The sequence below is a fragment of the Lasiodiplodia theobromae genome (genome assembly GCF_012971845.1).
Source record: "Lasiodiplodia theobromae strain AM2As chromosome Unknown scaffold_8, whole genome shotgun sequence".
In the NCBI taxonomy this organism is placed as follows: Eukaryota; Fungi; Ascomycota; class Dothideomycetes; order Botryosphaeriales; family Botryosphaeriaceae; genus Lasiodiplodia; species Lasiodiplodia theobromae.
Window position 1 is genome coordinate 460,427 of NW_023336574.1, and position 26,534 is coordinate 486,960.

The 26,534-nt window shown below is 53.2% G+C and overlaps 9 protein-coding genes across 9 annotated transcripts; 4 read left to right on the forward strand and 5 right to left on the reverse strand.

Annotated features, from left to right (window-relative positions):
* Nucleotides 1-714: 714 nt before the first annotated feature.
* On the reverse strand, nucleotides 715-2,236 carry LTHEOB_3159 (GTP-binding domain HSR1-related protein; the record flags this gene model as incomplete). Its single annotated transcript, XM_035512051.1, has 4 exons — nucleotides 715-884; nucleotides 940-1,321; nucleotides 1,538-2,095; nucleotides 2,162-2,236. The coding sequence occupies 4 exons, from the start codon at nucleotides 2,234-2,236 to the stop codon at nucleotides 715-717; spliced, it is 1,185 nt and encodes a 394-aa protein (XP_035363052.1).
* Nucleotides 2,237-2,814: 578 nt separating this feature from the next.
* LTHEOB_3160 (uncharacterized protein) lies at nucleotides 2,815-3,831 on the forward strand (the record flags this gene model as incomplete). Its single annotated transcript, XM_035512053.1, has 4 exons — nucleotides 2,815-2,928; nucleotides 3,038-3,168; nucleotides 3,224-3,320; nucleotides 3,370-3,831. 4 exons carry the CDS (start codon nucleotides 2,815-2,817, stop codon nucleotides 3,829-3,831), a joined length of 804 nt encoding a protein of 267 aa, XP_035363053.1.
* A 243-nt stretch (nucleotides 3,832-4,074) lies between these two features.
* On the reverse strand, nucleotides 4,075-4,906 carry LTHEOB_3161 (Mitochondrial ribosomal protein; the record flags this gene model as incomplete). Its single annotated transcript, XM_035512054.1, has 2 exons — nucleotides 4,075-4,166; nucleotides 4,225-4,906. 2 exons carry the CDS (start codon nucleotides 4,904-4,906, stop codon nucleotides 4,075-4,077), a joined length of 774 nt encoding a protein of 257 aa, XP_035363054.1.
* A 308-nt stretch (nucleotides 4,907-5,214) lies between these two features.
* Nucleotides 5,215-6,928, forward strand: LTHEOB_3162 (Membrane transporter; the record flags this gene model as incomplete). Its single annotated transcript, XM_035512055.1, has 2 exons — nucleotides 5,215-6,200; nucleotides 6,253-6,928. 2 exons carry the CDS (start codon nucleotides 5,215-5,217, stop codon nucleotides 6,926-6,928), a joined length of 1,662 nt encoding a protein of 553 aa, XP_035363055.1.
* A 3,408-nt stretch (nucleotides 6,929-10,336) lies between these two features.
* On the reverse strand, nucleotides 10,337-11,206 carry LTHEOB_3163 (uncharacterized protein; the record flags this gene model as incomplete). Its single annotated transcript, XM_035512056.1, has 1 exon — nucleotides 10,337-11,206. One exon carries the CDS (start codon nucleotides 11,204-11,206, stop codon nucleotides 10,337-10,339), a length of 870 nt encoding a protein of 289 aa, XP_035363056.1.
* A 3,837-nt stretch (nucleotides 11,207-15,043) lies between these two features.
* On the reverse strand, nucleotides 15,044-16,265 carry LTHEOB_3164 (MOZ protein represents a chromatin-associated acetyltransferase; the record flags this gene model as incomplete). Its single annotated transcript, XM_035512057.1, has 2 exons — nucleotides 15,044-15,617; nucleotides 15,745-16,265. The coding sequence occupies 2 exons, from the start codon at nucleotides 16,263-16,265 to the stop codon at nucleotides 15,044-15,046; spliced, it is 1,095 nt and encodes a 364-aa protein (XP_035363057.1).
* A 469-nt stretch (nucleotides 16,266-16,734) lies between these two features.
* On the reverse strand, nucleotides 16,735-17,991 carry LTHEOB_3165 (Gro-1 operon protein 2; the record flags this gene model as incomplete). Its single annotated transcript, XM_035512058.1, has 1 exon — nucleotides 16,735-17,991. One exon carries the CDS (start codon nucleotides 17,989-17,991, stop codon nucleotides 16,735-16,737), a length of 1,257 nt encoding a protein of 418 aa, XP_035363058.1.
* A 237-nt stretch (nucleotides 17,992-18,228) lies between these two features.
* On the forward strand, nucleotides 18,229-20,517 carry LTHEOB_3166 (Cell cycle control protein; the record flags this gene model as incomplete). Its single annotated transcript, XM_035512059.1, has 3 exons — nucleotides 18,229-18,336; nucleotides 18,408-19,946; nucleotides 20,005-20,517. 3 exons carry the CDS (start codon nucleotides 18,229-18,231, stop codon nucleotides 20,515-20,517), a joined length of 2,160 nt encoding a protein of 719 aa, XP_035363059.1.
* Nucleotides 20,518-21,533: 1,016 nt separating this feature from the next.
* Nucleotides 21,534-23,288, forward strand: LTHEOB_3167 (uncharacterized protein; the record flags this gene model as incomplete). The annotated part of the gene is made up of 1 exon (XM_035512060.1): nucleotides 21,534-23,288. One exon carries the CDS (start codon nucleotides 21,534-21,536, stop codon nucleotides 23,286-23,288), a length of 1,755 nt encoding a protein of 584 aa, XP_035363060.1.
* Between the last annotated feature and the right edge of the window lie 3,246 nt (nucleotides 23,289-26,534).

A 26,534-nucleotide genomic window follows, 5' to 3' on the forward strand; every position in this document is an offset into this window, starting at 1 on the left:
CACGTCATCCTCATCATCACTACCTAACGATGCAGACCACTATAATCACCCACAGACCCCGCCCCGTCCTCCATCTATACAACCTTGGCTCCAAGCCGAGATGGAGACGCTCTGCTGGGGGAAGGCAAGAGTGATTGGTTGGAGTATGCGTATTCGAGTTTTCTTGAAGCAGTCCGAAGCGCATAGTTCAAGCAAAGATGGGCTCAGAGGCTTTATATATGGCCTCCAATCCTTGAGTACAGATGGCCGTCTTGTGATTCCTCCCCCCTCCCCCCTTGATACATGCAGGGCCTGCCGATGGTGGCGAGTCATCTGAGTCCGAGTGGCACTAAGCTGCAGCACCCTGCTGCCTACCCGCAACACCGAGATGGTGACCGCTGCGAAGCATGCTCGGATGTAAGACTCGGCTGACGTAACCGTGGCTTGCGGCGTTTCTTCACTATCTTAGGGATGGGATCTTCCGTCTCAGAACGAGCAGTTAATCGTTCACACCAACATATACACACATGATGTTCAAAGTATTGTGGCATAGATCATTCTCGTTTCAATTTTTTCATGCTGTTCTTATAGTTGACGCAACCAGTGACGCCATTGCTCGGAAGAGGCAGCGTCCTGGGTATAAGCATTCAACCTCATTCCAAACTCCAGCAATCTCACCAGAAGACTCTCTTGAACCACGACTCCGCAAGAAGACCCCAGAGCAAGTGAATTCGTTTAACCCTTAGCGGCACCAGCCTTGATGAGGAGGATGTCTCCGTCCTCGACGACGTAGTCCTTACCCTTGGTCATAATCTTACCCTGGGCCTTGACTGTCGCTTCATCACCAAGCTCCTTGAGCACGTTGTAGTTGTACACAATGGCCTGAATGAAAGTCTTCTCGAAATCTGTACTCATTGTTAGCGTCATTCTCTTGTTTTGTAAGAGCTGGAGGTTCCTTACCAGTGTGAATGACACCGGCAGCCTGTGGTGCCTTGGTGCCGACACGGATGGTCCATTGCCTGACCTCATCCTCACCAGTGGTGAAGAACGAGGCAAGGTTGAGGGCCTTGCGCATGGTGATGATAGCCTTGGGAAGCGCAGACTGGACGCCAAGCTTCTTGCACTCCTCCTCAGCTTCGGCCTCAGTCTCGAAACGACTAAGGCGCTCTTCCAAGCAGATGGAGATGGGAATGATAGGGTCGCCCTCGGCGTGCTCCTTGACCCACTCAGCGATCTTGGGAAGGTGCTTGTTCTTCTTACGGATGTAATCCCTCTCGCTAAGGTTGACGAGGAAGACAACGGGCTTAGCGGTAAGAAGGAAAAGGGTGTTGATGACCTCAACCTATGAGAGCATTAGCATTGCTCAACATCATATTCAGAAAGTTGTGAAGGTGATGTTTAAGTGCAAAATCAGACGGGACTTCTTCTCAGTAAGACCTCTAAGCGTTGTATATTTGGTGAGGCTTTCGAAGAGCTGGGTGTATATTCGGGCTGAGCCCTTTGTCATCATTAAAGCGGGGAGGATGTGTGAGGCAGCAATAAAAAGACAAGAACCTACCTCCTTGGGGGACCAGGTGCCCTTGCGGACATCCTTGCCAGCCTTGAGGTGCTCAAGAATCTTCTCGACGGTGGCCTGCTCCTCCTTGAGCTTCTTCATCTCAAGGCTCTGGCCACCTCTCCTGGTCTGCTTGACGTAGTTCTCGTGGGCCTTCTCGACGAACTCGATATCCTTGATGCGCAGCTCCTCGCTGATGATGTCCAAATCACGGGCGGGGTCGACGTCACCCTCGACGTGAATAATCTCAGCATCGTCGAAGCAACGAACGACCTGGAAGATGGCATCGACAGCACGAATGTGCGACAAGAAAGCGTTGCCGAGACCGGCACCAGTCGAAGCACCACGGGTAAGACCAGCGATATCGTAGATGGTCAAGTGGGCGGGGACCTCGGACTTGGGCTTGTACTGCTTGCACAGCCAGTCGAAGCGCTCGTCGGGGACGAGGACGCGCGACTCCTCAGGGTCGATGGTAGCATAGGGGAAGTTGGCCGGGTTACCGAGGGAGCACTTGGTAATGGCCTGGAAGAGCGTGGACTTGCCGACGTTGGCGAGACCGACCTGAGATCACTGTCAGGGTAAGAACTTTGCATACTCAACACGTTGCGAGGAAGGCTGCCTACATACGATGCCACTCTTCAAGTTGTTGCCGGGCCTGCCCAGCAGGACCTTCTGCTCGGGTTGCGCCTTCTTGGGCGGCATTTTCTTCTTCTTGCTGCTGGCGTAGCCGCGGGAGAAGACGAGGCAGAAAAGAGCGCGGGGCTCAGAGGCGGGGGCGCAGAGAGAGCGAGCTGCGAGCCGCGAAAAGGCACAGGCCTGGGGCGCTGAGAGGAGGCGAGTGGTGCCTGGGGCGAGAATGATGGAATTGGAGCGGAGACGACTAACGAAAGTCTCTCCGTGCGAGTGGTTGAGGGGCTTGCAGTGGGAGGTGGGATGGGCGTGAGGTCGGCGGGGCGGGCACAGCAAAGCAAAAATTCGCGGCCGCTGCATCATTCCTCCGCTCCGTGGATGCGAGCGGCCGAGCTGGCTCACGTGTGCCGGCGCTGCCGCGCCCAACCACCAAGGTCGCACCGGGCTTCCCGCCGGCTAACCAAGACCGTCCTACTCCTAGTCTTAACACGTGCGAGCCCTCCAGCTGGCGGAGACATCTCCAACTCCTCGTTTGCCCTCACCAATCCCTCTGCTTTCGCCAGCACTACCTCTCGGCCTCTGATGCTTCAGTTCCCGCTCCGCCTAATCCGCGCATAGCCCCGAGAAAGCCGCCGACCAGCCCCAGCATCATGTCAACCTCGTCGCCTCCGAAGCCCAAGAAGCCATCGCGCGCGTCGAGCCACCGCTCCACCCTCTCGGTGCAGAAGACGGAGATCAAAATCCATGTCTATGACTTGCTGCCGGTGAGTTTTGTTGAATTGCCACTCCTCAGCCTCTCGCCGCGGCTGCCTGTCTCGGGCCTTCCCGTTTCAGCATGCGGATCTACGCAAGCTCGAGCTAACGACCACGCAGCCGGGTAAAGTTTCGTCGCTGCTGTGGACTCTCGGCAGTGGCCTGCTGCACTCTGGTGTCGTGATCAAAGACAAGGAGTATGCCTATGGCGGACACGACCGCCGTGGTGTAACCGGTGTCTACTGGACCAGGTCTGTGCCCACACCCATTACGTCAGTTGTCGCTGAAGATATTCACAATGCTCAGGCCACGTCTCGAGCCGCCCGGCGGCACCTTCAGGTGCGAGGTCCTGCAGGGCTTCTCCTTCCTCACCGAAGATGAGCTCGCTGCCGTCATAAGAGAGGTGTGTTGGCAAATCCGCGCGACAATCATTAGTCTGACCACACGCACAGGCCTCAGAGAAGTTCCAGGGTACTGCCTACAACCTGTTGACCTTCAACTGTAACCACTTCACCTCGTACTTGTGCGAAAAGCTTACTGCAAGGCCCGCTCCGAGATGGCTCAACCGTGCCGCAAGCATCGGCGTTGCCCTGCCTTGCGTCGTGCCTCGGGAGTGGATCGCCCCTCCCGATCATGATACCGCTGACGGTGAGCTCCTGGACGAAGATGATGACGATGAGCGCGTAGCAATGCTGCGCGCGACTCAATCACAGGGTTCTCTGCACCTTACAGATTCACAGGATCAGTACTCTACCGACGAAGAGCTTGAGAGCAGTCGATCTAGATCGAGGAACGCAGCCAAGAGATCCACTTCCTCAACTGAAATCGGTCGCCCACGGCGCTCTTCGGTCAGAGATACTAGCGGGCGCGAAATCCCTGCCAGCGAGCGCGCTCCCGTGCACGCCAGATCTTAAGGTGCCTCCCTATGTCAGTGTAATTATTACTTTTTTGAAAAGTTTCCTATCTCTTTCATTTGCGGCACTGGAGGGTTGATACCATTGTGGCGGTTACTAGCATTCGGATCAGGTTTCGGGAGGGCGGAATTTGTGTGCTCACTGAGCGTTCAAGCGCGGTCTTTCATTTGATGAGAAAGGTTTTTGATAGGCCATCTTACAGTTATTCAATGGCATTCTTGTGCAGCATTTCTTTTCCCTTTGTCACAACGCCACGCCGTAGCCAGTATTGTACAACAGGCCCATGATGTACACCTCACCAAGATCCTTGAAGAATGCCTGGCGCCTTGCCATGCCTGCATATATTTTTTCTCGATCCATGTCGTTCTTAACCCAATCTCCTCGGCTTCTTACCCCTGGTACCACCGAACTTCAACCTCGTCGCATCAGTGACTCTCACAATGCGATTCCGGATGTTCATGCCCTCCGAACCCATAATGGCCTTCCTCACAGCTTCTCTGCCTTCACCGAATCCTCTGAAGACGAGCTCCAACCTCTTGATCTCCATCAACAGACCACGGTCCTGGATGTTGCTCAACAAGAAGGCGGCAAGCTGGTACGCAGCGTCGTAGCTTCCACGGCCGGCTTTGCGGAAGCCAATATTGCCCGCCGCGATGCTTATGATGGGGTTGCGGTCGGGACGAGTGAGGGTCAGGTGCGTGTTGTGCTTTGAGGATACGATGTGCAGGTGGTGTGGCTCGGGCTCTTCCATGAGCGTAGCTTCGCCGGGCTTGTAGTTGATGTTGGAGTCGCTGCTCAGCATTTCGGCGAAGCTGGGACCCTGGTTCACAGGACGGCGGTCGTAGCCAAGGGGCGATTGGCGTTCGGCGCTCAGCGCCGAGCGGAGCGTGCTAGCGGCCGACACGTCGTAGGGGTCGTCGGCGGCGCGACGAGCGGTGGTCGAGAAGGAGCCGGACGCCGTCGTGGTGTTGAGGAAGGCGGGCCGCGCGAGCGATTGCGATGCGGCGCGGCAGGACAGGCATATCGAGCCTCTGAGGGCCGAGAAGACCCGCGACGTCCTGTTCTCCAGGACCATGGCGGACAGAGAGACGAGGCAATTGGCGTGGTGTGGTTGGTAGCTCGCGCGCAGAAGGCCGCCGGGTCGAGAGATTTCGGAGCAGCGCCAGGTCAATCGGTGAAACCTCGGCTGATGACACTTTTTCGTTCGTGAGGTTCCTGCTTTCTCCGCCGGCGCGGCAGTGAGGTTTTCTGGGGCAACAACCATTCGACTAATCCCGCCACGCCTCAACCCACCTCAATTCCTTTCCCGCGCGTCTGCCCTCCATCGCGGCACTTCAGTCCTTTCGCGACTTGCCATCTTCCATTTCTTTCAGCGCGTCTAGAATGAAGGCCTTCGCCAGCAGCTCCGTCGGAGCGCGCGTTGGAGGTGCCGCTCGCTCATCTCTCACACCCTACACTTCCGCCTATGGCCGCTCCGCTGCCTGCCGCCGGTTATCCACCGCTGTGCTACAGTCGCAGCGCCCCTCTTCCCCACTCACTTCCCCCGTCTCTTCTTCGTCTTCCTCTCTTCCTTTCCTCCGCTCGCAGCTTCAGCCGCAGGACATCCTCCTCCGCTCCTCCGCCCTCTACGCCCGCCACTTCCACGCCCAGCCCTATCTGAGCCGGAAAGCGAAGAAGGCAGACCCCACAACCTCCGCCGAGGACAAGGCGCGTGCCGAGGACGCAGACAAGAGCTCTTCCGCCGCCGACGCCGAGACCGGCGAGAAGAAGGCCGAAGGCGAAAACAAGGCCGAGGGTGAACAAGCCGAGGGCGAGCAGAAGGAAGAGGGCAAGGAGAAAGACGGCGACAAGAAGAAGAAGGAAGATGCGCCACCCCCGCCGCCGCACGGCGACAAGACGCCGTGGCAGGTCTTCACCGAGACGCTGAAGACCGAGTTCAAGGCGTCGAAGGAATGGAACGAGTCGACCAAGCAGCTAGCCGCTGGCGTCGAGGACTTCACCCAGAACGAGAACGTCAAGCGTGCGCGCTCCGCTTACAAGTCTGCTGCCGAGGTAACCGGCACTGCTACTTCGACCGTCCTCAAGAAGACCGGAACCGCTATCGGACAGAGTGCTGCGTGGACCTGGGATACTGTGCCTGTGCGCGTGCTGAGGAAGGGCGCCAATGCTACTGGTCGTGGTCTGGAGAAGATCACCAGGCCGGTGCGCCAGACTGAGGCGTACAAGAGTGTCAAGGACGTCATCGATGATGGCAGCTCCTCGAGATACGGTGGTTGGGTCGAGAAGGAGGAGCGCAAGAAGAAGAGGGAAGAGAGAGATGAGAAGTCCGGCAGGCCCAAGTTCGTGGAGAACCCGGAAGAGGATCCCAAGTATGCTTGCATCTTTCGCTTTTCTTTTTTGTACATGCTAACTGTAGTGCAGCGCCGGTACCAACATCACCCTGCACAAGGATGCTGCATGGAAGGCTTCGTGGAACGATTTCCGTGAGAACAGCCGTCTGATGCAGTCCCTCTTCGCCATGAAGGCCAACTACCGCGAATCTGAGAACCCGCTCATCTCCACCGCCCGCAGCATTTCGGACCGTGTCGCCGGTTTCTTCGCCGAGAACGAGACTGCTATGGTCATCAAGAAGTTCAAGGAGATGGATCCTACCTTCCAGCTCGAGCCTTTCTTGACGGAGATGCGCGAGTACATCCTCCCTGAGGTCCTCGACGCCTACGTCAAGGGCGACACCGAGGTCCTCAAGCTCTGGCTTTCGGCTGCTCAGTACCAGGTCTACGCTGCCCTCATGCAGCAGTACACCACTGCCGGCCTCAAGTCCGCCGGCCGCATCTTCGATATCCGCAACGTCGAGATCCTGAACGCCCGTCTGCTCGATCCTGGTGAGATCCCCGTCTTCATCGTCACTTGCAGGACGCAGGAGGTCCACGTCTTCAAGAACGCCAAGTCGGGCGAGCTCGCCGCCGGTATGGACGACAAGGTGCAGCAGGTCACCTACGCCATTGGTGTCACCAGAATACCCGAGGACGTCAACAACCCTGAGACTAGGGGCTGGAGGTTGATCGAGATGCAGAAGAGCGCGAGGGACTACATCTAAGCTCTCCCCTCCCTTGAATGCTTTTCTGTGTACACCTTTTGACGTTTTGCTCTTCTCCCTCTTTGTACGATTCGTCGTTGTTCCTGGATCCGACACTCACCACTGGCATATTTTCTTTCCCCGGTTTGCGTCTGGCGGGCATTTTTTCCATGGCGTGAGCGCTGTATGGAAATGGAAGAAAAAGTTTCCTCGTTTACGTGTGTGTGTTTGTACTACTACTACACTACTGGCTGGGGCGCGTCTCCATATCCCTTAATGGTCGCGCCCCATGGCTTGCTTATTGCTACTCCTTTCACTTCCTCTGAGCTTTTTTAGACGTGGGAGGAGTCATTTTGTTTTTTTATGATGGAGGAAAGATGGAATGGAAGGGAATGAAAAAGGATGGATAAAAGGAAAGGAAAGTCCCCGCTCTCAAACTACATGTACAGTACCTTTGTTTTTGGTGTGTGTTTTGGTTGGTTTATACCTGGTGGATGAGGGATGGCGTGTGCACAGGCGGGGGTTGATTGTGGGGAGGAATGAAGAGGGTTTGGTGGTTGGTGGAGAGAATGCGTAGTGATTTTGGTAGACAGGAAGAATGTGCGCGGTGAGAACGTTGGAAATGAGAAATGATTGAGATGAAGTTGGTCCTCCTGTGCTTCGTGCTTAACTCGTGTTGCTCTGAATTTTGGTGGTGGCACGCTGCTTGGTGGTGAGAGTTATTGTCTTCCTTGGCTGTGTGGGTGCAAGTTTACGATGCAGGATTACGTGGAGATGCTAGTATCATTCGATCACCTTACCGTAAGAGCTCAAGATGTTTGCGATGGCTCTGATAGATAGATCTGCGCAAGATATTGTCGCGGAGATACTGTTCGTACATACATCGGCGGGTTGAGCAATCCACGCGGACGGTAGCACAACCAGAGTGTGAACGAACTATCCTGATTAGGAAGTCGCTTGCCATACACATGCACATAGCGTGGCAGAACCCCTCCTCGAATGTCTATATAAGCGCCCACCACCTTTCGTATTCTACATTTCTCATTGTCAGACTCAATACAGGGCTTGGGTTCACCCTCCAACTTAAGCGGACTACTGTTTCTGGATCCAGAAGATAGCAACACGCACTGGCGGTTTTCCGCTGGCTCTCCCGTTATGGACTCCGCTTCACGGTGCGGCTGGTGCTCGAAAACAACGAGGAAGTCGGAAGTGAATGCTGATGGCTAGAAGCATTTTAGGAAAGTGCTGAAACACAGCATTAGCATTCAATGCTGAAGGCAGCTAAATATATTGCGGTGCGGCGTCGTTGGGCTGCGGAAGCGGCGGGGGGAGTTCTGATATATTGAGTGGCGAAACAGGAAAAACGACGCAGTGGACTCGTCTTGGGAAATCTGGGAAATCCAAGTTGCTGAGCCGTTGTTGACACATAAAGAAAAGCGAGCAAATATGCGGTTTTACCTTCGATGATCTGCGCCGGACGCGGAGCACGGGACTGAACTGACGTTTCATGCCGCTTGGCGTGGTGCATGAGAAATGTGGTAGGGAAGATGTGTCACAAGGTATTGCTTTCAATCTCGTTGCGGGGTTTATATACAGAGTGGTTGACTGCATTGCTAGGCTACATAGCAAGTTTCAGCTTACAAGTTTAGCTCGTTGTAATCAAGAGCACAACATCAAAGCACTGTCTCCGCTTCGTTCGTAGGTCAAAGATCCTGTAGAGAAAAGTGTGACGGATTTGATATTTCAGCCTGTTGGTGATGAGCTCCATTAGAGCAATGGGCTGGATACCAGCATTCGGGCAGAATGGTGAGTTGTGTCTACGAAGTGAGTCCCCGCAAAAAAGGCAGGTAACTAGATCAACAACACGAAACGTGATCAAGTCAAAGTCCACCACTTCCGACAGTACAGTTTTACGTCACAATCTCTTTGGTATTAGGGCCACTTGCCTAGTATTGGTGAGAGAAGAGTAGGCCGTGGAAGAGCGGTGGTTTTATCTATGAAGAATTCTTCATATCGCAGGATTTTCACCTGAGCGGCGCATGTGATAAGCTTGAATGGACCGGATTCAGCTCTTTTAAGAAGCATCACTTCCAGTCCATGCCAGCCATGCCTGACAACTCGAGCGAGAGAAAAGTCTATGTGCACATGAGGCGAGCACACTACATCGCCAACCCAACAGCCCGACTGTGGTTGGCTTTGGGCATGTGGCATCACATTCAATTTTGCGAGGACCGGTGGTGGAGGTGGTGATGTGATGTTGTGGGCCCATTCATTCCGTCGATTGACATCAAATGATGATCGTCAGCATTCTCCTTTGAACATAAATACGTTTGCTTATAAATGCAGCTGAAGATGCAAACTTGCCTTGATATTAGTGGAAAGAGGCATGAGTGCCTTGCATTTGCTTTCTCGCCGAACCAGCTCCCAATGCTTTTCTTTGTTGCCGCTTTGGTTGCGTAGATCGGAGATGAATGTGAGCTTTCTGACTTCGAATGGCGCGAAAAAGTTTTTATACCACTGTATTGGTGATCGAGGGTGAGCGACCTCGGGTGAAAGGTGAGACTGCGGTACGTAGCACGTGGAAATTAAAGTTGAGCGCTTTAAAAGCGACTATCTCTTACTTTGACCTGTATTTCCAATCATGGGCTGTGTTTCGACTTTTACACTCATTTCACTTGCTCTTCGTGCCTTTTGCCCAGTTCACATTTTGCGCTTCGTGAGCAAATTGGGAGCCGAGTCATCGGTAGGTGATCCAATGCTTATTATTGACTTTTATAAAGAATGATGGGGTGCACCATGTAGTATGAATGACGAAGAGCGTTCATAATTCCCGAATAGCAGGATCTAGCAGAGATATAATCAAGCAGGAACTCCACGGCCGGCCGAGTAAAACAAAGTCCGATCAGCTCAAACCGCGACAACGGAGTGTACGTATAATGGTACAGTGCATTTAGCAAGCTCTATTGGCGTCGATGTGGCGCTAAGAGGATCGAAAATCTCTCTTAAATCCTTTCCCTTAACCGGGGCCTCAACCCTTGCATAAGAGTATGGCAGCTGCTCGCCATCCAAGAGAAGTGGCATGTGGCATGTGAGACGCGTGGAATGTCACCTGATCATTTCGACTTAGAATCTCCTATGACATGTTAGGTCCTACAGACATCAGTACTTAACGTACGGGACTTAGCCTCAATCAATTGCCATAGGTTTAGACGTGTCATTACGCGTCCGCAGTTTCAGAAAGAGAACGTGCATACCGACACTGAACATGATGCCGCACTTTAGAACACACACAGTGAGCTGCGGGAAAGATTATCATGTGCGTACCGGAAAGTTTTTCACAGTCTTCCTTGACGGGCAGTTGAAACAAGCATCTCGGATGTAAATGTGTGACTCAAGTCATTTCACCTAGCAACGTAAGAGATATGAGAGTCATGGTGCTATAAAAGACCCATAAGCAGCTATCCACTTCCGACGTTCCTCCTCCGAAAGCTTCTCTGGATTGCTCTTTGTCCCATACTGGCCTCGCCACGAGCCCTTGGGACCATACCAGCCGGCTCGTAACGCATCGGCGGGATTGACAGCTTGCCTCTCTTCGAAGTCGTCTCCGTCCCATTGCTCAAACCAGACTCTCAAATCGATATCCTCTTCAACCATCGCTCTCGCAGAGGGACGTGTCGGGTAGTGATTCAGAACTTTGGTGTGGAATGGCTTCAATTCAACCGGATCTTGATCGCGGATCTCATTGTATATGCGACCACCTTCGTCGATGGAGATTGTTCCGCAGCCAACATGGATTTGACGAGCATTGCTCACAGACTGAAACGGATCTGCCATATAGTGTGTATAGCAGTATATCCCTCCAGCAGAAATGGCAGAGAGCTTCATGTTGGCTGGTGAATCGGGAAGATCCTCTCCAGAGAAGAGCCGGATATACGGCTTGAAAGTGGCAGGCTGTTCTTTGTTGTTGAGTAGTTTTCTCGGGGAGGCTACGAGGACCGTCTCGGTGTGGAAAAAGTTGTGCAGGCCGTCTCTTTTGGGATCCAGAGGTTCATCCAAGATGGCATCGCAAAGTAAAGCCGCCAACTCCAGCGATTTGTACCATGCCTCGGCAACATTGAGCGTTTGGGGCAATGCAGATGGTAGAGCCTGGACCCGGTCAAATGCTTCCACGTACCCACCAAGGAAGCTTTCACAGACAAATTTGTGTTCTGCCTCAGCGCGTTGGCTTGCTGCCTCAACGGCTTTCCCTCTTGAAACGTCCCAGGCCTCTCCATGGTTGTCTTGCCAGTCTTGCAGCATCTGTGAAATATGTGCCTCGGCTTTCAAGTGTGATCGGCGTAAATCGGGCACCTTGTAAACGAACTGGTTGAGGAGGGATACCGGTGATGGGTATCGTAGGTAAAGTCGGGATCGGGGAGAGTAGTGACGAATAAGAGCATGGCAAGCAAGCATAACTCCAAGATCGTCCGTACATTTCTCCAGCTGCAAAAGAAATTCGTCGCCGTACAAACTACCCAACACGCAATCGAGAGGTATCCTCCAGTTCAGGTCCACTCCCTCGTGTTTAAACAAACGTTTTGGAAACTTTCCTCCGGCGTGGAGAGAATATGTCTTGCTGGTCTGGACTATTGCACTGGTCGATGCGGACGTATCGACGACAAAGCGGACCTGACAACTTTCGGATGCTGGATCGAAGTTCTCCGCGGCCACTCCGAAGGCTCCACGAAGGTCACCACAAATCTGAACGCGGAGACCCAAGACCACCTCGCAGAGAACATATCCCCACAAGCATGTCATGCCTCCACGAACCTCGATTGATTCATTCTTTTGCATCTGAATTGTTCCGATCCCGTGGAGGAATTCGGCGACACGACGCGGCCCACTGGCTTGCAATCTTCGTTCCGCTCCAATGCCGCTTTTTATGGTTTGCACCCCAAAGATTCTTGCGAGTTGGTTAATCCTCTCGCCAAATTTGACTGAACAAAAAAGGCTTGAGCAAGCTTGCACATAGTTCTGCCATTGAGCGTAGGATGGTGTCAGCTCCACAGGGCTCCCCATGAGCTTTGCCAATTCGTAAAGCACAGCCGCGGCGAAGTCTTTCGAGAAGCCCTCCGAGAGCGCAGCAGTGATGGCAACTCCTGATGCTCCTTGGGATGTGGCGGTTAGCTCTCGAAGAATATGGCGAATTCCAACGCCGAACCACACGATGTCTCCGAAACTGCTGTAAGCTTTCAGCCCTGCCATAGCTCGCTTGAGCACTTGTTGGCCGTGGATCCCGATTGGTATGTGGAAAAACAACCCTTGAGCCACAACGGCTGTTACCGGTTCCAGTCCGGCTCTGGATAGCCGTCCGAGCACGGCAACTGGGAAATTGACAGACATGTTGGCGAGAGCAACCCAGTCAAGAGAGCCCTGCTGGGCAAAGGCTGGGTCGCTCGATGAACTGGGAACAAGAGCCATGATGATTTGTTGGTATCTTGACGGACGTGATTACAGACTTTTGAACTGTAGAGCCAACGGAGGAGCGATAAGGGACTGTAGACAAGGCTATGGTTTTGTGAAAAGATTTATCGGCCCCCACTGGTCACGAGATGACTATCCGCTGACAAAGATGGACTCGCCTATCTTGCCTGTAATTGGCTTTTGGAGTTCGACGCCGTTAGCAGAAAAACTTGCTTCTGCCTCTCAGAAGTGTGAACAAACGAGACAATAAGAGCACGAAGTTGGAGAAAGATACCGAAGATTGAAAGTTAAACTTTATTACATGATCTTCGATCTCAGATGGTCAGTAGAAGTCATTGACTAATCTCCGCCATATTAGAGACTGTTGCCGCAATCTCACTCGAAAACGGGAAGCCTTAATACTGGCTCCAGAACATCATGCGTCGGCTTTTTAGAGACATAGGATACATACTGTTTCCTATTCTACGGTACTGAGAACCAAGCCTTGCAACAATATGAACAGCGGGGTGGCATTAAGAGGAAAGGGATTGTTCCACTGAACACTGTATTGAAGAACATGAAATCTTAGGAAATTCACTTCAAAAAACGCCGCTACGAATATCCGAAAATGTGCATCCTTTTCTCTGAAACTTGAGTTGAGGTAAAATGTGGGAGAGCAGTATATTTCATTCACCAGGGCGATCTTCATTAAGTTCTAATGATAAACAGCATTGTAGCCACATACTCTCGCAGAAGGTCACACCACCGAGCCGACACAGTCAGAGGAAGGAAACACCAAACCGAACCGAAGACCAGGAACAGTGAAATAAGCATCCCAAAGTTGGCTGCAAGCAATGATGTGCGGCAAACTTCGAAGTAGATACAATAAGGGCATCTATTTTTGCACTTGGAACTGAAAGAGAGCACCGAGTCATGGTATATTTATACACTTCAAAAACTCTGCCTCTTGCCTAAATACCCCGTTGGCGTCCAACAGACCGTCAAGACATAAGCCAGGAGTCATCGCCACATGCATTCAGCCACACTCCCAAAGATCTGCTGAATGTAGGAAACTCTATCACATGCCTCTCGCAGGCGGCATAATCTCCACAGGACTTCACCCTCTTTCTCCCGATCCACTCCGCAGGGGGGTACTTTTAAGCGCTGTTAATACCGGCCATTGTCTTTCAATCAGCAAGCAGTAATCGCTGGTAGAACAGCACTGTCCGTTTAGACATGACTCTTCCTCCGCTTTCTTTGCCGACTGTAATCCTCCATGTAGTATGCTGAGCCCTCCGTGAGCTATTCTTGCTCTTAGCACAATTATTTGGCCAAAGATGCTTGTCATCTCAACTGCTTGTGGGTACTTATCATCATCAGTATGAAGTGCTGGCCCTCATCGCCAGCATCACAAGCACCATTTCTGTCAGCAGTCCAACGCGAGGGCTTATGGCTAGAGTGTGAAGGAGTCAGACTGCAAGAAACACCAGGGCAGTTCTTGTCTTGCTGTATCGTATTTATCTTGAACGCGTCACTGATACCTGCTGCAACGTTCAGTAACAGGAGGAGGACGATCCCTTAAAAACGAGACTCCTCAGCTCCCTGAGCTCGTGCTTGACCCGGCACGAGACCAAGCAGCATCAGTCACATGATGATGGCGCAGATGAGCCACTGTGTGGCCTGCAGGAAAAACTTTGCGTGGACTGCAGGCTGCGATGTTGAAGGAAGCATGTGCTAGCCGCAAGTGAAGAGGAGATTAGACCACGCAAAACCCGCTCAGATGACATGCACGGCTTGACATCGCGTCATTTCCGGAGGAAGCTTGGCTTTCGAAGGGTATTGGGGCAGTAGGGGCCAAGTTTAAAGTTTAATTCGAGGGAGATCAATGTTATTTGTCTTCCGGATTTTGTTTCTGGAAACAGTCCTACATTTGTCAGGTCCTGGGTGTTGAAAGTCGCTAATGGGATTCTGTGAGCTTCGATTCGGTAGAAGATAGAAAGAAAAAATAGACGGAGAAAGTGTCTGTCTCATCAAGCCCAGGTTCGTGGCTGAAGATTGCAGTCTCTTCACGTCTATGGTTCGCCTTTGGCCAACCTACTCACTGTAGAATATAAGAACTCACGCCTTTCAATCTCGCATACCCACGTTGGACGATATCAATGTATGTATGTACCAAGAAAAATCCATTCGTTGTATCATACCTCAGAATGCTCTCCAACCTTCCACCTCAGACCGAGAGTAGCTGCTCAATCCCCCAGACGAACTACCGTCTATCATCCTGACCACACAAGTCCAGTCGACCAGATATCTCACCGCTCGCTGGACATTCAAAACAAACAAAATCGTGGTCATTAGATATCCGCTCGCTCTTTTTTTCTAGTCCACATGATACAGACAGAAAAAAGAAACACGTTTTTGAAAACCCCCCCTCCCTTATCCGTAGATAAAAAAAAAGAATTTCCCGGCTTTGTTCTTCTAACTTTGCCCAGAAACCCCCCTTTTTTCCTTGTCAGTCGCAACGCCAAAGCCCTATGCAAAAAAAGCAAAGTCCGCTTCTCCCGCCATTGCTCTGCTTCTTTTTCTTCCCTTGTTGGTTCATTCGACACCGCTGACAAACCGGCCGCACTATTGATTCCAGTGTGGCGACCCTTTTCCCATGGCCCCGTGGCATTGACTCCTATTTTCTTTTCCACTCTACGCGTCACTGGGCAGCAAGTTGCTCTTGACGGCGAACATCTTGGCCGAGACGCCGGCGGTGAAGCCGTCGACCTGCCTGCTGTACTGCTCGACCTGGCGGCTGTTGAGCAGCGTCTCGAGGCGGCTGGGCTCCTGGGGCAGCTTGAACAGGCGCTGCCACTCGTCCTCGGGCAGCGGCGGCTGCTTGGCGGCGGCGCGGGCCGCGTTCTCCGCCTTGCGCTTCTGCTGCCACGCCGTGATCTTGGCCTGCTCGCGGCCCATGGAGCGCTGGTAGTACTGGTAGTTGTTGAGCTCCGTGTGGTGGTTCTCGATGCTGTCGAGCAGCAGGTCGCACGTCTTCTCCAGGAACGGGTCGATCGACAGGTCCAGCGCGTCGTAGTTGGGGCACAGCGGCGGCTGCGGCTTGAGCGGGTCCGTGTTGAGCGCGGCGAGGTTGGGCGGGAACTGCAGCTCGTCCTTGGGCGGCTGGCCGGGCAGCTGGTGCAGGAGGGTGGTGAGGAGGTGCGAGTTGTGGATGGTGAGCGGCAGCTCGACGAGGATGTCGTGGTAGCGGAGACCGCTCTTCTGGAGGCTGTGAGGAGTTAGCAATTTGCGCAAATTAAGACAACGGTCGTGGAGAGCCCGGGGAACAGAGTGGTGTTTCGCTCCACCAATCTCCAAATAGGCTCTCCACAGACCATAAGGAGTGTGAAGCTTACCTCTCAGTGGTGAACTTGCCCTCCTTGTAGGCCTGCATGAACTGGGGCGACAGGCGGAAGGCGCGCAGGCTCAGGGCGCCCTGGGAGCTACGGCTGACGTCGTGGACGAGGGCGACGGTGCGCTCGTTGTGCTCCTTCTGGTAGAAGAACTGGTTCTCAATGGTGTTGAGGTTGACGAAGTTGCCCATGCTGGTGCTGGTGTACCAGCCGACGTTCTGGGCGTCGACATTGACCTCGCGCAGGAACTTGATCATCTCGTTCTGGTAGACGACGTTGGCCTTGGCACGCGGGGCGGCGGCAGCAACGCTCTGCTGGCCGTCATGAGTGCCATCAACGGGGGCATCGACGGTCGGGAAAGGGAAGCAGTTGGTGACCTGGAGGGTGCCGTTGACGTCCATGCCGACGAGCGAGCCGGTTGCGGTGGTGGGGAAGGCCTGGGAGCAGTGCTTGATCATCTTCATGACCACAAGGGCCTCGACTTGGACCGCGCGGAGCGGCGACTCCTTGATAAGGTCGGCCATGGTGTCTGGGGGTTGTGCGTTGCCGGTGTCGCGTTGATGGTGGTGTCGCGCGTCGGCGGCCCGTGGGGCAGAAATTCGTTGTTACTTAGATCCAGCGCACCGCCGCAAGCTCGCTTACCGGGTCTTGGCGCCGACGACTAGGGTCGGCCAACCATATAAATTTCCCTTGCGGTTTTGACTGCCGCTCCAGCCCTTAAAATTAAACACATGGCCTGGTATTCTGAAGTGTAGATCTACATGGTTGATCCGTGGGTTGAATCAGGAAAGTCTCCGGACATCAGGCAGTCAGGCATCACCATCACATCGCACCGATAAGATAGCTTGAGCTCTCAGATAATCTGAAAGATGGATTGTCTTCTCCCTAGACAAAGTTACTTTTTGATATCATGAAATAGATTTCGTCCCAAACACCACCCATGCTGCCATCCCGGTCTCTGAACGCCAAATTTCTGCAAGTCGCTGCATCGCTTCAACCCATGCGAGCCTGTGTGACATACCGCGCAAAGCTCATGTCGTCCCCACCAGCAGCTCGGTCGTGGTCCTCCTGTAGAGCCTTCTGGTACCTGCTTTGCAGACCCTGCTCATCATCGTCATCCTCCTCGAAGTCGTCCGAGTCCGCAGCCGGTCCATCCTCGTCTTCATCTTCATCTTCGAGATCGCTGATCGTCTCCGGCTCCTCCTTCTTTCTTCCCTTGTTCTTAGGCTGGCTGGGCGTCTTGTTCGAAGCCCCACCGACGCTCATATCCCTCATGAGCTTGTCAAGCTCCTTCTCGCGCCTCTCCTCCTTCTCCTTCACACGCTCTTCCCGCCTCCGCTCAAGCTCGGGCTTGTAATCCCGCTCGAACTCCGCTGCCTTCTCCTTCACAGCCTCAAAGAACTCGTCCACGCCCGCACCGGTCATCGAGCTCACACCAACAACGCTCAAGTGCCGGTAGAACTCCTCCAGCATCAAACTCATGCTGTTCAACAAACTACCCATGTACCCGCTCCCTCCGCCAACCGGGCCCTCGCCCCCCTCCACGCCTCCAAAACCACCGCCGTTCTCCTCTTCCCTCAGCGCTGCCTGGAAGGCCTCGAAGTCCGTCATCCACTCCTTGACGAACTCGGCGTCCATGACGTCGGTCTTGTTCATGACCAGGATCATGGGCAGCTTGGTCTTGTAGAGGATACTGCAGGCGTACAGCATGTTGCTCATAAAGGTGCTCGTCGACGCCGTGCGCGGAGTGTCGATGACGTACGCGATGACCGTCGGGAAGCTGGAGGCCAACGAGCCGAGCAGGATATCGCCGCTGGCGCTCCACACGAAAACCTCGATCTGGCCGGGCGTGTCGACGAGGATGTTCTTGATCGGCTTGTGCTGCTGCTGCTGCTGCTGCTGCGGTGCGGCCTCACCAGCTGCCGGAGGGGGCGGCGGCGCGGTGCGCTTCTCGAGCAGGGCGAGGATCTGGTCGATCTTGGTGGCGAAGAGGTTGAGCGAGGTGATGATGCCGCCGTTGGGGCCGAGGTTGTACTGCTTCATGACCTCGCGGTAGTTGACCGAGTCGCGGATGTCGATGTTGCTGTCGAAGGGCACGTTGCGCACCGCCGGGTCCAGGTTGATGACATACGGCGGCTCTTTCTTCTGGTGTAGGTACGCGTTGATGCGCTGCATGAAGGTCGTCTTGCCGCTGCCGGCCATGCCGACGCAGACGATGGAGACGGGCGCTCCGGACGGGCTGGTTGCCATTGTTGTTCGCGCGCGATGGCTGGTTTGGCTTTTTCGTAGGGAAATATGCTTCGCGCGCAGCGCCGAGGTGTGAGTTTGTGGTTCGATCTGCGGAAGATTTGGTGGTGGGGGAGAGCAAGCTACGTCAGAAAAGTTTCGGCGGGTGCGCGACATCATTCGCGCCGCGCGGGCGAGACCCTGCCATCTCCGCCGACGCGCTTTGCATCACGATATTTCCTCACCCCTCCGTTGCCCAAAATGACCCTTGAAGACTTTGAGCGCGAGCTTGCCGAGAGCAAGTCCCGCGAAGACTCCCACAAGCGCCGCCACCGCAGCCGCAGCAGGGACCGTGATCATCGTTCAAAGGTACCGCGAGCTCTCCTCCGAGGAGCTCTCATGAGCTTCAACTCAATACATATATGCTAATTCACAGACAGGATAGCGAGCGCAGACATCACCACCGACACCACCACTCCTCGAAGCACCATAGCTCCCGCGACAAGGACGACGATCACGAATCGCGCCACAAGCACAAGCGCTCCCGCCGGGATGACGACGACCACCGCTCCTCCCGCCGCCACAGAGACGACGACCGCGACGACGAACATCGTTCATCAAGGCGCAGACATCATGAGCGCAACCGCTCGCGGTCGCCGCGTGCCGACGACGAAGATGCCTACCTCGAGAAGGGCACCATGGACGCACCGCCTACCGAGGATACCCTCGACAACCGACTGGCCGACGCGGAGGCTTCGTCTTTGAAGCGCGACTCCTGGATGGAGGCACCGTCGGCAATGGACGTTGATTACGTGCAGAGGAGGAAGGAGCCAGAGCCCGACAAGACCAAGGCGACGAAGAAGGACTATGACCTAAAGATCCACGATAAGGAGCTGAATCAGCACCTGAGAGATTTGCAGGAAGGAAAGGAAGACACTAGCCTTGTTGAAGAGCCGGCGCAGCATGAAGTCAGCTATACCTTCGGGGACAATGGGTCTCAATGGCGGATGACGAAGCTCAAGAATGTTTATCGTGAGGCCAAAGAAAGCGGTAGGCCGGTTGATGATATTGCACTGGAAAGATTTGGAAGCCTCCGGGATTTTGATGACGCCCGAGAGGAGGAGACGGAGCTTGAACGCCGTGCAACTTACGGCAAAGATTACGTCGGAAAGGAGAAACCAAGCGGGGAACTCTATCAGGAGAGAAAGATGAAGGCTGGCGTCCGGAGAGATTCGATTCCAAGTCAAAATGAGGTACCCGAGCTTCCTCAAGGACAGATCGTGCAAGAAAAGCCTCCCCCTGCAAAAGCTGCTGTGATGGATGCGACTTCTCTCAACAGGCTGCGAGCGAAGATGATGAAGGCCAAATTGAAGGGAGGTCCAGAGGCAGAGAAGCTCGAGGCGGAATACAATGCAGCCATGGCTGGTGCTGCCAACCGTAAGGAGCCTGAGGTTGTGGTGTTGGGCGCGATGGAGAACAGGATGCTTGCAAGCCGCAAGGGCGAAGTCAAGGACATCGACAACAAGAGAGGCAGAGAGCGGGGGCTGGTCGAGGAGAACGAGGATATGTCCATCGAGGACATGGTTCGGCAAGAGAGGAGGACAAGAGGTCAACAAGGCGGAGAAGGTTATCGCCTGGCCGAGACCATCGCAAAGGACGCCAAGTTTGACAATGACCTGGATTATATGGATGAGAATGCCGGCAAGCTGGCCAAGCACGTCCAAAAATCCAACATCAACCTGAGAAATACCGCCATCAGCGACTTCCAGAAGATGAACCGCATCTTGGATAGCTGTCCTCTCTGTCATCACGAAGACACCAACACACCGCCGGTTGCGCCCGTCGTGTCTCTGGGAACTCGTGTCTATCTCACTCTCCCCACCGAGCCTGAGATCAGCGAAGGAGGAGCTTGTATCATTCCTATTCAGCACCGCATAAACCTGCTCGAGTGCGATGACGATGAATGGGAGGAAATCAGAGTAAGCCACAACGCCCCCAACACCCCGACTCCCACATACATTAACATTCCCCGCTCAGAACTTCATGAAATGCCTCATCCGCATGTACCACGACCAAGGCCGCGACGTCATCTTCTACGAGAACGCCGCGTCGCCACACCGCAAGCATCACGCCGCGCTCAACGCCGTGCCCATCCCCTACGACCTCGGCGAGACGGCGCCGGCCTTCTTCCGCGAAGCCATCCTCTCCGCCGACGAGGAGTGGACCCAGCACACGAAGCTGATCGACACGGCCAAGAAGTCGCGCGAGGGCATGGGCCGCACCGCTTTCCGCCGCAGCATCGCGAAGGAGATGCCTTACTTCCACGTCTGGTTCGAGCTTGACGGCGGCATGGGCCACATCGTCGAGGACGCGAACAGGTGGCCGAAGGGAGATTTGTTTGCGAGGGAGACGCTGGGCGGCATGTTGGATGTCGGGCCTGAGGTTATCAAGAGGCAGGGCAGGTGGCATAGGAATGATAGGAGGGTGGAGGGGTTTAGGAAGATGTGGAAGAAGTTTGATTGGACGAGGGTTTTGACGGAGGGGCAGTAGGGAGCGGGCGTTAAAAAGCTGGAGAGTTGTTGGTAATGTCATACCCAAAATTGAGGATATAATTCTGTCATCCCAGCAGTATTCCTTCGCCATTCGCAATAGGGCATCCAGGTGACTGTCAGTCTTTGAAAAAATGACAGATACGACCCTAGGAGCGCGTGTGATGGCGGGATCAGGTGCAGTCTTTTGAAATTGACCTTGTGCATTATGCATCTTACCGTTCACCGCGTCACTGCCGCTATTTAAGACTTCTTTTCTGGGGTATCTCCCCGGCAACACATATGGTGCTAGCTCCTTCCGAATGATGTTAACGCGACACTCGCGTGCACTCGTTGGTGGGCGGTTTCTGGTAGCAATTCCTGGAGCGTGGATAACTGTTACAGCGAATCACAGATGAGTGTCAGCATCAGCTCAGATTCTGAGGATCAGCAAAAGTATTTGGTGGTGATGGTGTTCAACACTGACACATAGAGCATTTGAGAACACTAAAGCTCTTGCATTCGGACATCACTGGAGTTCATGATGGCTAAAGATGTATATCAGGTACTATCTATGACAGACGGTGAGTGTAGATTCGTTTCAATCCCTCGAACTCCCTGACAGGACGGGAAAAGCGAAGAGAGGGGAAGAGAAATGACTAAAGGCTGGTTCGTGGAAGGATGCTGCCAGCGCGCTCATACGGACCTGGATTCTGCAGTATGTAGGTAGGATTCCATTTGGTTTCGAGCTCAAGGCCTTCTATAAATTCAACTCAGGATGGGAAGACGTTGGGGCGGCACTGAGTCTGCCTGCTGGATTGGGAAAGAACGTGCCTACTCTTTCAGTTCACCCGCGCAGTTGCCTATCTGGATCACGCACATTAAATTTTACCCGCCGCTTTCAAAACTCCCGCGTCCAGTCGTCTCCTCAACGTTACTTCATCACCGCTTTCCGACAGGCCATCCCTCCGACAGGGCAGTGGCGGTCGCAATTCTTGCGTCGCCGACCGCAACAAACCAGTCCATCGCGCTATCACCATGACTAGCAAACACAAGTCAATTAGCATCCGCCAATGCCTCCAAAGGCTGGACTTGGCCTCCGAAGATGATCTGCGCAGCAGAGTCCTTGAGGTGCCCGCCTTCCTCAACGCCTGGGCTGAATTTCGCGATGACTTCCTCTGGGGCTCTCCTGAAGGTCTCAGTGGACACGTCTTCCTCAAAGTAGTCGTACCCGCAACCCTGCGCGAGCTCTCAGATCCCAATCCTACGAGTTTCTACATCTACCGCACCGTATCAGGACCAGCCAGCTATGCCACGCCTTTTGCCAAGGTTAACAAGACGCACTTCACTCTCAGCGACCACTATGTCCGCTTGCTCCTGCAAACTCTCCCTTCGCTTTCCAGAGCTCCGGACGGTATATTCCTTGGAAAGATGGGCACAGACGCAGGCCGTGAAGCGTGCGTTGAGGCATTGGCGTTCACGATTCATGCGTTGCGCAATCAGTATCGGCCGAAGAAAGAGGGAAATATGTCGCGCTGGCTCGAGAAGAATGTGCCAGACTCGAGGCATGCGGATAAGGCGAAGGGATTTGATAATCCGCGGTATAGTGCGATGAGAGCGCAGACCGTGGATGTTTCGGAGCAGGAAGAAGATCTGGATGGAGGGGCGGCGGCTGCTAAGGAAGGGGGAGAGAAGATACATGGAATATCTGATAGTGCAGCGCTGAGGGAGGAGGTGGGCCATGGTGTGAGTAAGAACGTTGTTACTTCGCTGCCCAGTCCGGGTTTCAATTTCAATCCATGGCCTCATCCGTCACCTGGAGTACTGCCACCACGTCCGACGTTCCCGCCGGCGTCGTCGGTGGGAGGGCAGGGAATATCGCCGCCCGCTTGGCAGCTTCCTCGGTTGATACCTCCTGGGGCAGACCGGACCCAACCCAACCAGCTGCAGCAACAGCAACAGAAACAGCAGCAGCAGAGGCAACAGCAGCAGCAGAACCAGAACCAGAACCAGAACCAGAACCAGAACCAGAACCAGAACCAGAACCAGAAACAGCAGCAGCAGCAGCAACAGCAGCAGCACCAGCAGCAGCAGAAGCGCCAGCTAGGAGCTACGCAAAGTCTCAACGGGCAGTCTCTTTCCAACACCAACAAGTCTTCCGCCTCCAGTCCCCCCATAACGCCCTCACTTTCTGCCACCAACAAAATCACCACTCCAACCGTCATGGGCATCTCAAATCGCAGTCTCAAGCGCAATCACAGGGCAACCTCACCTACCGTAGCTCATAACAGCCCCAACCCCAAAGTCGCCAGAACAAATTTGCCAGCGGCCACCACCACCAACGACAAAGCAGGCGCTCTCAACACAGAAGTAAAGCAGGAGCCGGACACGCCGAATGAGCAGAACGCCATCATCCCGTTCACATCACTGAGTCTTTCAAGCGAGAATGACGTGAACGAGGGCATGGACCAAGCGAACATGAAGCAAGAAGGAAACGAACAGAACATGTCGCCTCACACCCTGATCCTGCTAGAGCAAGTGCGGGTTGCGCGCAGAGGCTACGCGAAGGCGGAGGCGGAGCTCGCGATCGAGGATAACATCATCGCGCATGCTGGCGCGGCAGCTATGGTGGAAGCCGGTCAGGCAGGTTGGCGCGATTGGGTGGCGAAGAAGGCGGAGATGGAGGTTTGGAGGAAGAGGTGCGAGAATTGTTTGAGGGAGTTGAGGGGCGTGGCTGATGTGAACGAGTTGGAGAGCGTGTGGGCGGGGTTGGAGGCGGCGAAGAGGCTTTGAGGGTGCGAATGGGTAGAGGGTAAAAAGGTGAAGGGAGAGGGGCCGAGGTGAGGTGCTGTAGGCTTGGTGGTGGTGGGTGAGACGCTTGCATGTAGGTAGAGGCGGTTTTGCGATTCTTTTCGGGGTTTAATAGTAGATCAGCTGGCCTTGTCGCCTGATCTGGAGGTACAAGTGGCCGGGGCTTAATGGTGAGAGATATATAAGATGAGTTAAAGGAATGGAGTCTCTATGATATGCGAATCCAAGACCTTGTTTCATCCAGGAGTGGTTCCCACTCACTGGCTGCGACCGACAAATGGCCCGCACTGTCCGCTTTGTCAAACAAAAGCATGAGCGGGACCGATGCGGATATTCGGTTTTAACATGGACATTGAGCGTTAATCGTGAGGTCAGTATTTTGAACTTGATGATGATGCAGCTCAGATGTCAGTAGATGATGCAGGGCTCCAGCGGTATTGAATACTGGTGAGAAGTGCGATGCAAGAACACATGTACAACCAGAGTATATCTTAGAGTGTAGCTGGCCGCCACCAGCGCCCCAGAGTAGATCGTAATGCTTGTGGGTTTCAGTTCTCACCCTAGTATTTCTGTTGTTGTAATTGGAGAAGTAGAATTGTTTTACAAGTCGAGTTTATAAATATCTTTATGAGATGCGGTCAGCGCTTTCAAGACGTTTTAGGAAGCGCGAAGCGCACGTGAGGCACCAGTGAGCATCATAGCTCGCCCTACAGCTTTGCGGCTGATCACCGAATCGTACGCATGCGATTGGCTTGTTTGGCAAACCCAAAGGCGCTTAAAAATTAACTTTCTGTAGCTCAAGCGTAATCTTTTGCTATCACTTTTGTATTCAGTCCATGCTCAATGATTGCGACGCCTGAAAGGTGCATCGTTCAATCAACTCATCCACCAACTAGATAGAGCATGAGTACGATTGCTGCTCGATTACTGGCTCAAATCAACCAAGTGTCGTGGCGTCCTCTTTACTAACCGATACAAACGTCGCAAATATCTCAGCGGAGTTGGAAACTGTTTTTTTTGTCACTGCTTCAATAAGAAAAAGAGAAAAGAAATATGGAGAGCAATCGCTTGAATATTGTTGCACAATCTTCTCATCGAACTGAGCAGAAATGGGGTTTCAATTGTAGTATCATTTTCCTACGCTTCAAGGGCTCTGCAGCCGGTAGGCTTGCTGGTTGGAGAGATATCTCGACCTACATTTAGCCTCATTTTCGCCGAAGATGGGTCTGGAGACACGGGAGCTGTAGCTTGTTAGGCGGAACATACTAAAATATCAGGACTCAGTGACTCTGTGGAGTTCTCTACCTTCTCGTTTTTCATTCTTAGTATTCTCCTATTACACGCAAACGCATAGATTAAACTTCCTCAACTCTCTAGAGGTAGGTAAACTACCAACCCTTCAAATCCTTCTCCAAAGACGCTAAGTCTCTTTCAAGCGGAGTGATGATACGCTTATAGAGTTCAGCTCTTGCCTCGTTCGTTTCCAAACTAATACGACTTGGGGCTTCCCTAACCCATTGTAGACAGGCTTTTACCGCTGCTTGCGTACCGTTATAATCAATCCTCTCAACCACTCGCTCAGCCACCTCCCAATCCGTCAATACGCACAAGCTGCCCCTTTCTCTCCGATTCCTCCACTTTTCAATCGGTTTCTCTTCATGGATCTCCAAGAGAATGATCCCGAGCGAAAGGATACTTTCGTTGCACAATCGCAGAGTATTGTTTTCCGATTCTGAGTCTGCGTCATCCACATTGAAGCGGAACGAGAGGTATGGTCTTGCGTAGTCTGGCTCGTCTTCATTTTCGAAAAAGAAAAATATTCGATTCTTTTTCCAACCCCGTGATAGCCATTGACTATTGTGATAGTAGAGGAAAGAATATGCTAAGGTAAGGGATAGTTGAAGTTTTTGCTTTTTTGCCATTTTGCTCGGTCCGTCAAATATCTGCTCAAGTGAAGCGGGATCTTCTCGTTCATCGAATCTGATGTGACGGGGCTTTGGCGGAAGTTTCCACATGCGATGCTGGCCATTGACATCTTGTACCAGGAAATTCAAGCTGAGGCCTTTGTTCGAGGGCCGCAGTAGTTCACAAATTTTGTCAATTTGCTCAGGACCGATATCCCGTACGTTCCTTGATACTTGTTAGCTATTTTCTAGCGTTTTGTTGGTTGAAGACTTGCCTGTCAGACATGAGACACACCCTTGCTTCCTGCCACCAGCAGAGACTAGCTGAAGGAGTATCAGCAAATACGAAGAAATCGATGGATGAAATTGTGCCATTTTGACTATCGCTGACGTCTTCCAAAAGAAACTTGACGTCATGTGCAGTACTGCAACTGCAGTTCCAGCACTGTCCCATCACGTTGTAGAGATTGGAGATCAGATCACGGATCCTGGTTGATTGGGCGGCGAGTAGTCTGGCTTGAACGCTTGGGACAATATCGTTCTCTTCTCCGTCTTGTTCCGCATTGTTGTACCGTTGTTCAATCGACGAAAGAAGTGTTCCCAGTTCCTTCGTACATGTGTGGAGATTATGGAGGAAGTTGGCCCGGTCCTTTTTGTGCCTGAGAAATCGCAGGCGCTCTCGGAAAGGAGTTTGCGTAGAGTTTGATTCTCGCTCAAGGACAAGTGTTTCCAATTTTCGATACATGAGCTCCTCATTCTATATAGTAAGAGTGCGTAAGAATATGGCATGGTCCTTTATACACTACTACATTGATAAATGTATATACGCACCTTGTCTTCATTCGAAAGCTTTGTTGACTTGTCCCTGATCAAGCTGTTGAGATGTTGAACGATCTTCCGACTGATAGAGATGAAGCGGTGGAATTTCCCCTCAGATCCAAAGTAAGTTCTCAACGCGGATTGGATGGCGGGTGTATCTTTCCATTTCGAGAGGAATTCTGCTCGCCTGGGTAGTATGTCACTACCAATGTTCTTCAGTAAGAAGCCGTATATACTGTCAACATGACAGTTGATTGCCACGACTTCGCGATGAAAATGGTCGTAGAACTCTTCCAAAGCCTTATCCCTCCGAGACTGCTTTAGCACGTCCAGAATCGAATCGACGCCGCTTCTGTACACTTTTGCTCCTTCGATGAAGAGTGGCAGGATGGCGAACAGAAGGCCTGCCGTCTCCACTCCAGTAACCATACGTGCAAGACTGCCTGTGCCGGCAGTTGATTTCGAGCAAAGGATAAGTTCCTCACAGGAGCGAGTTTTGGACTTG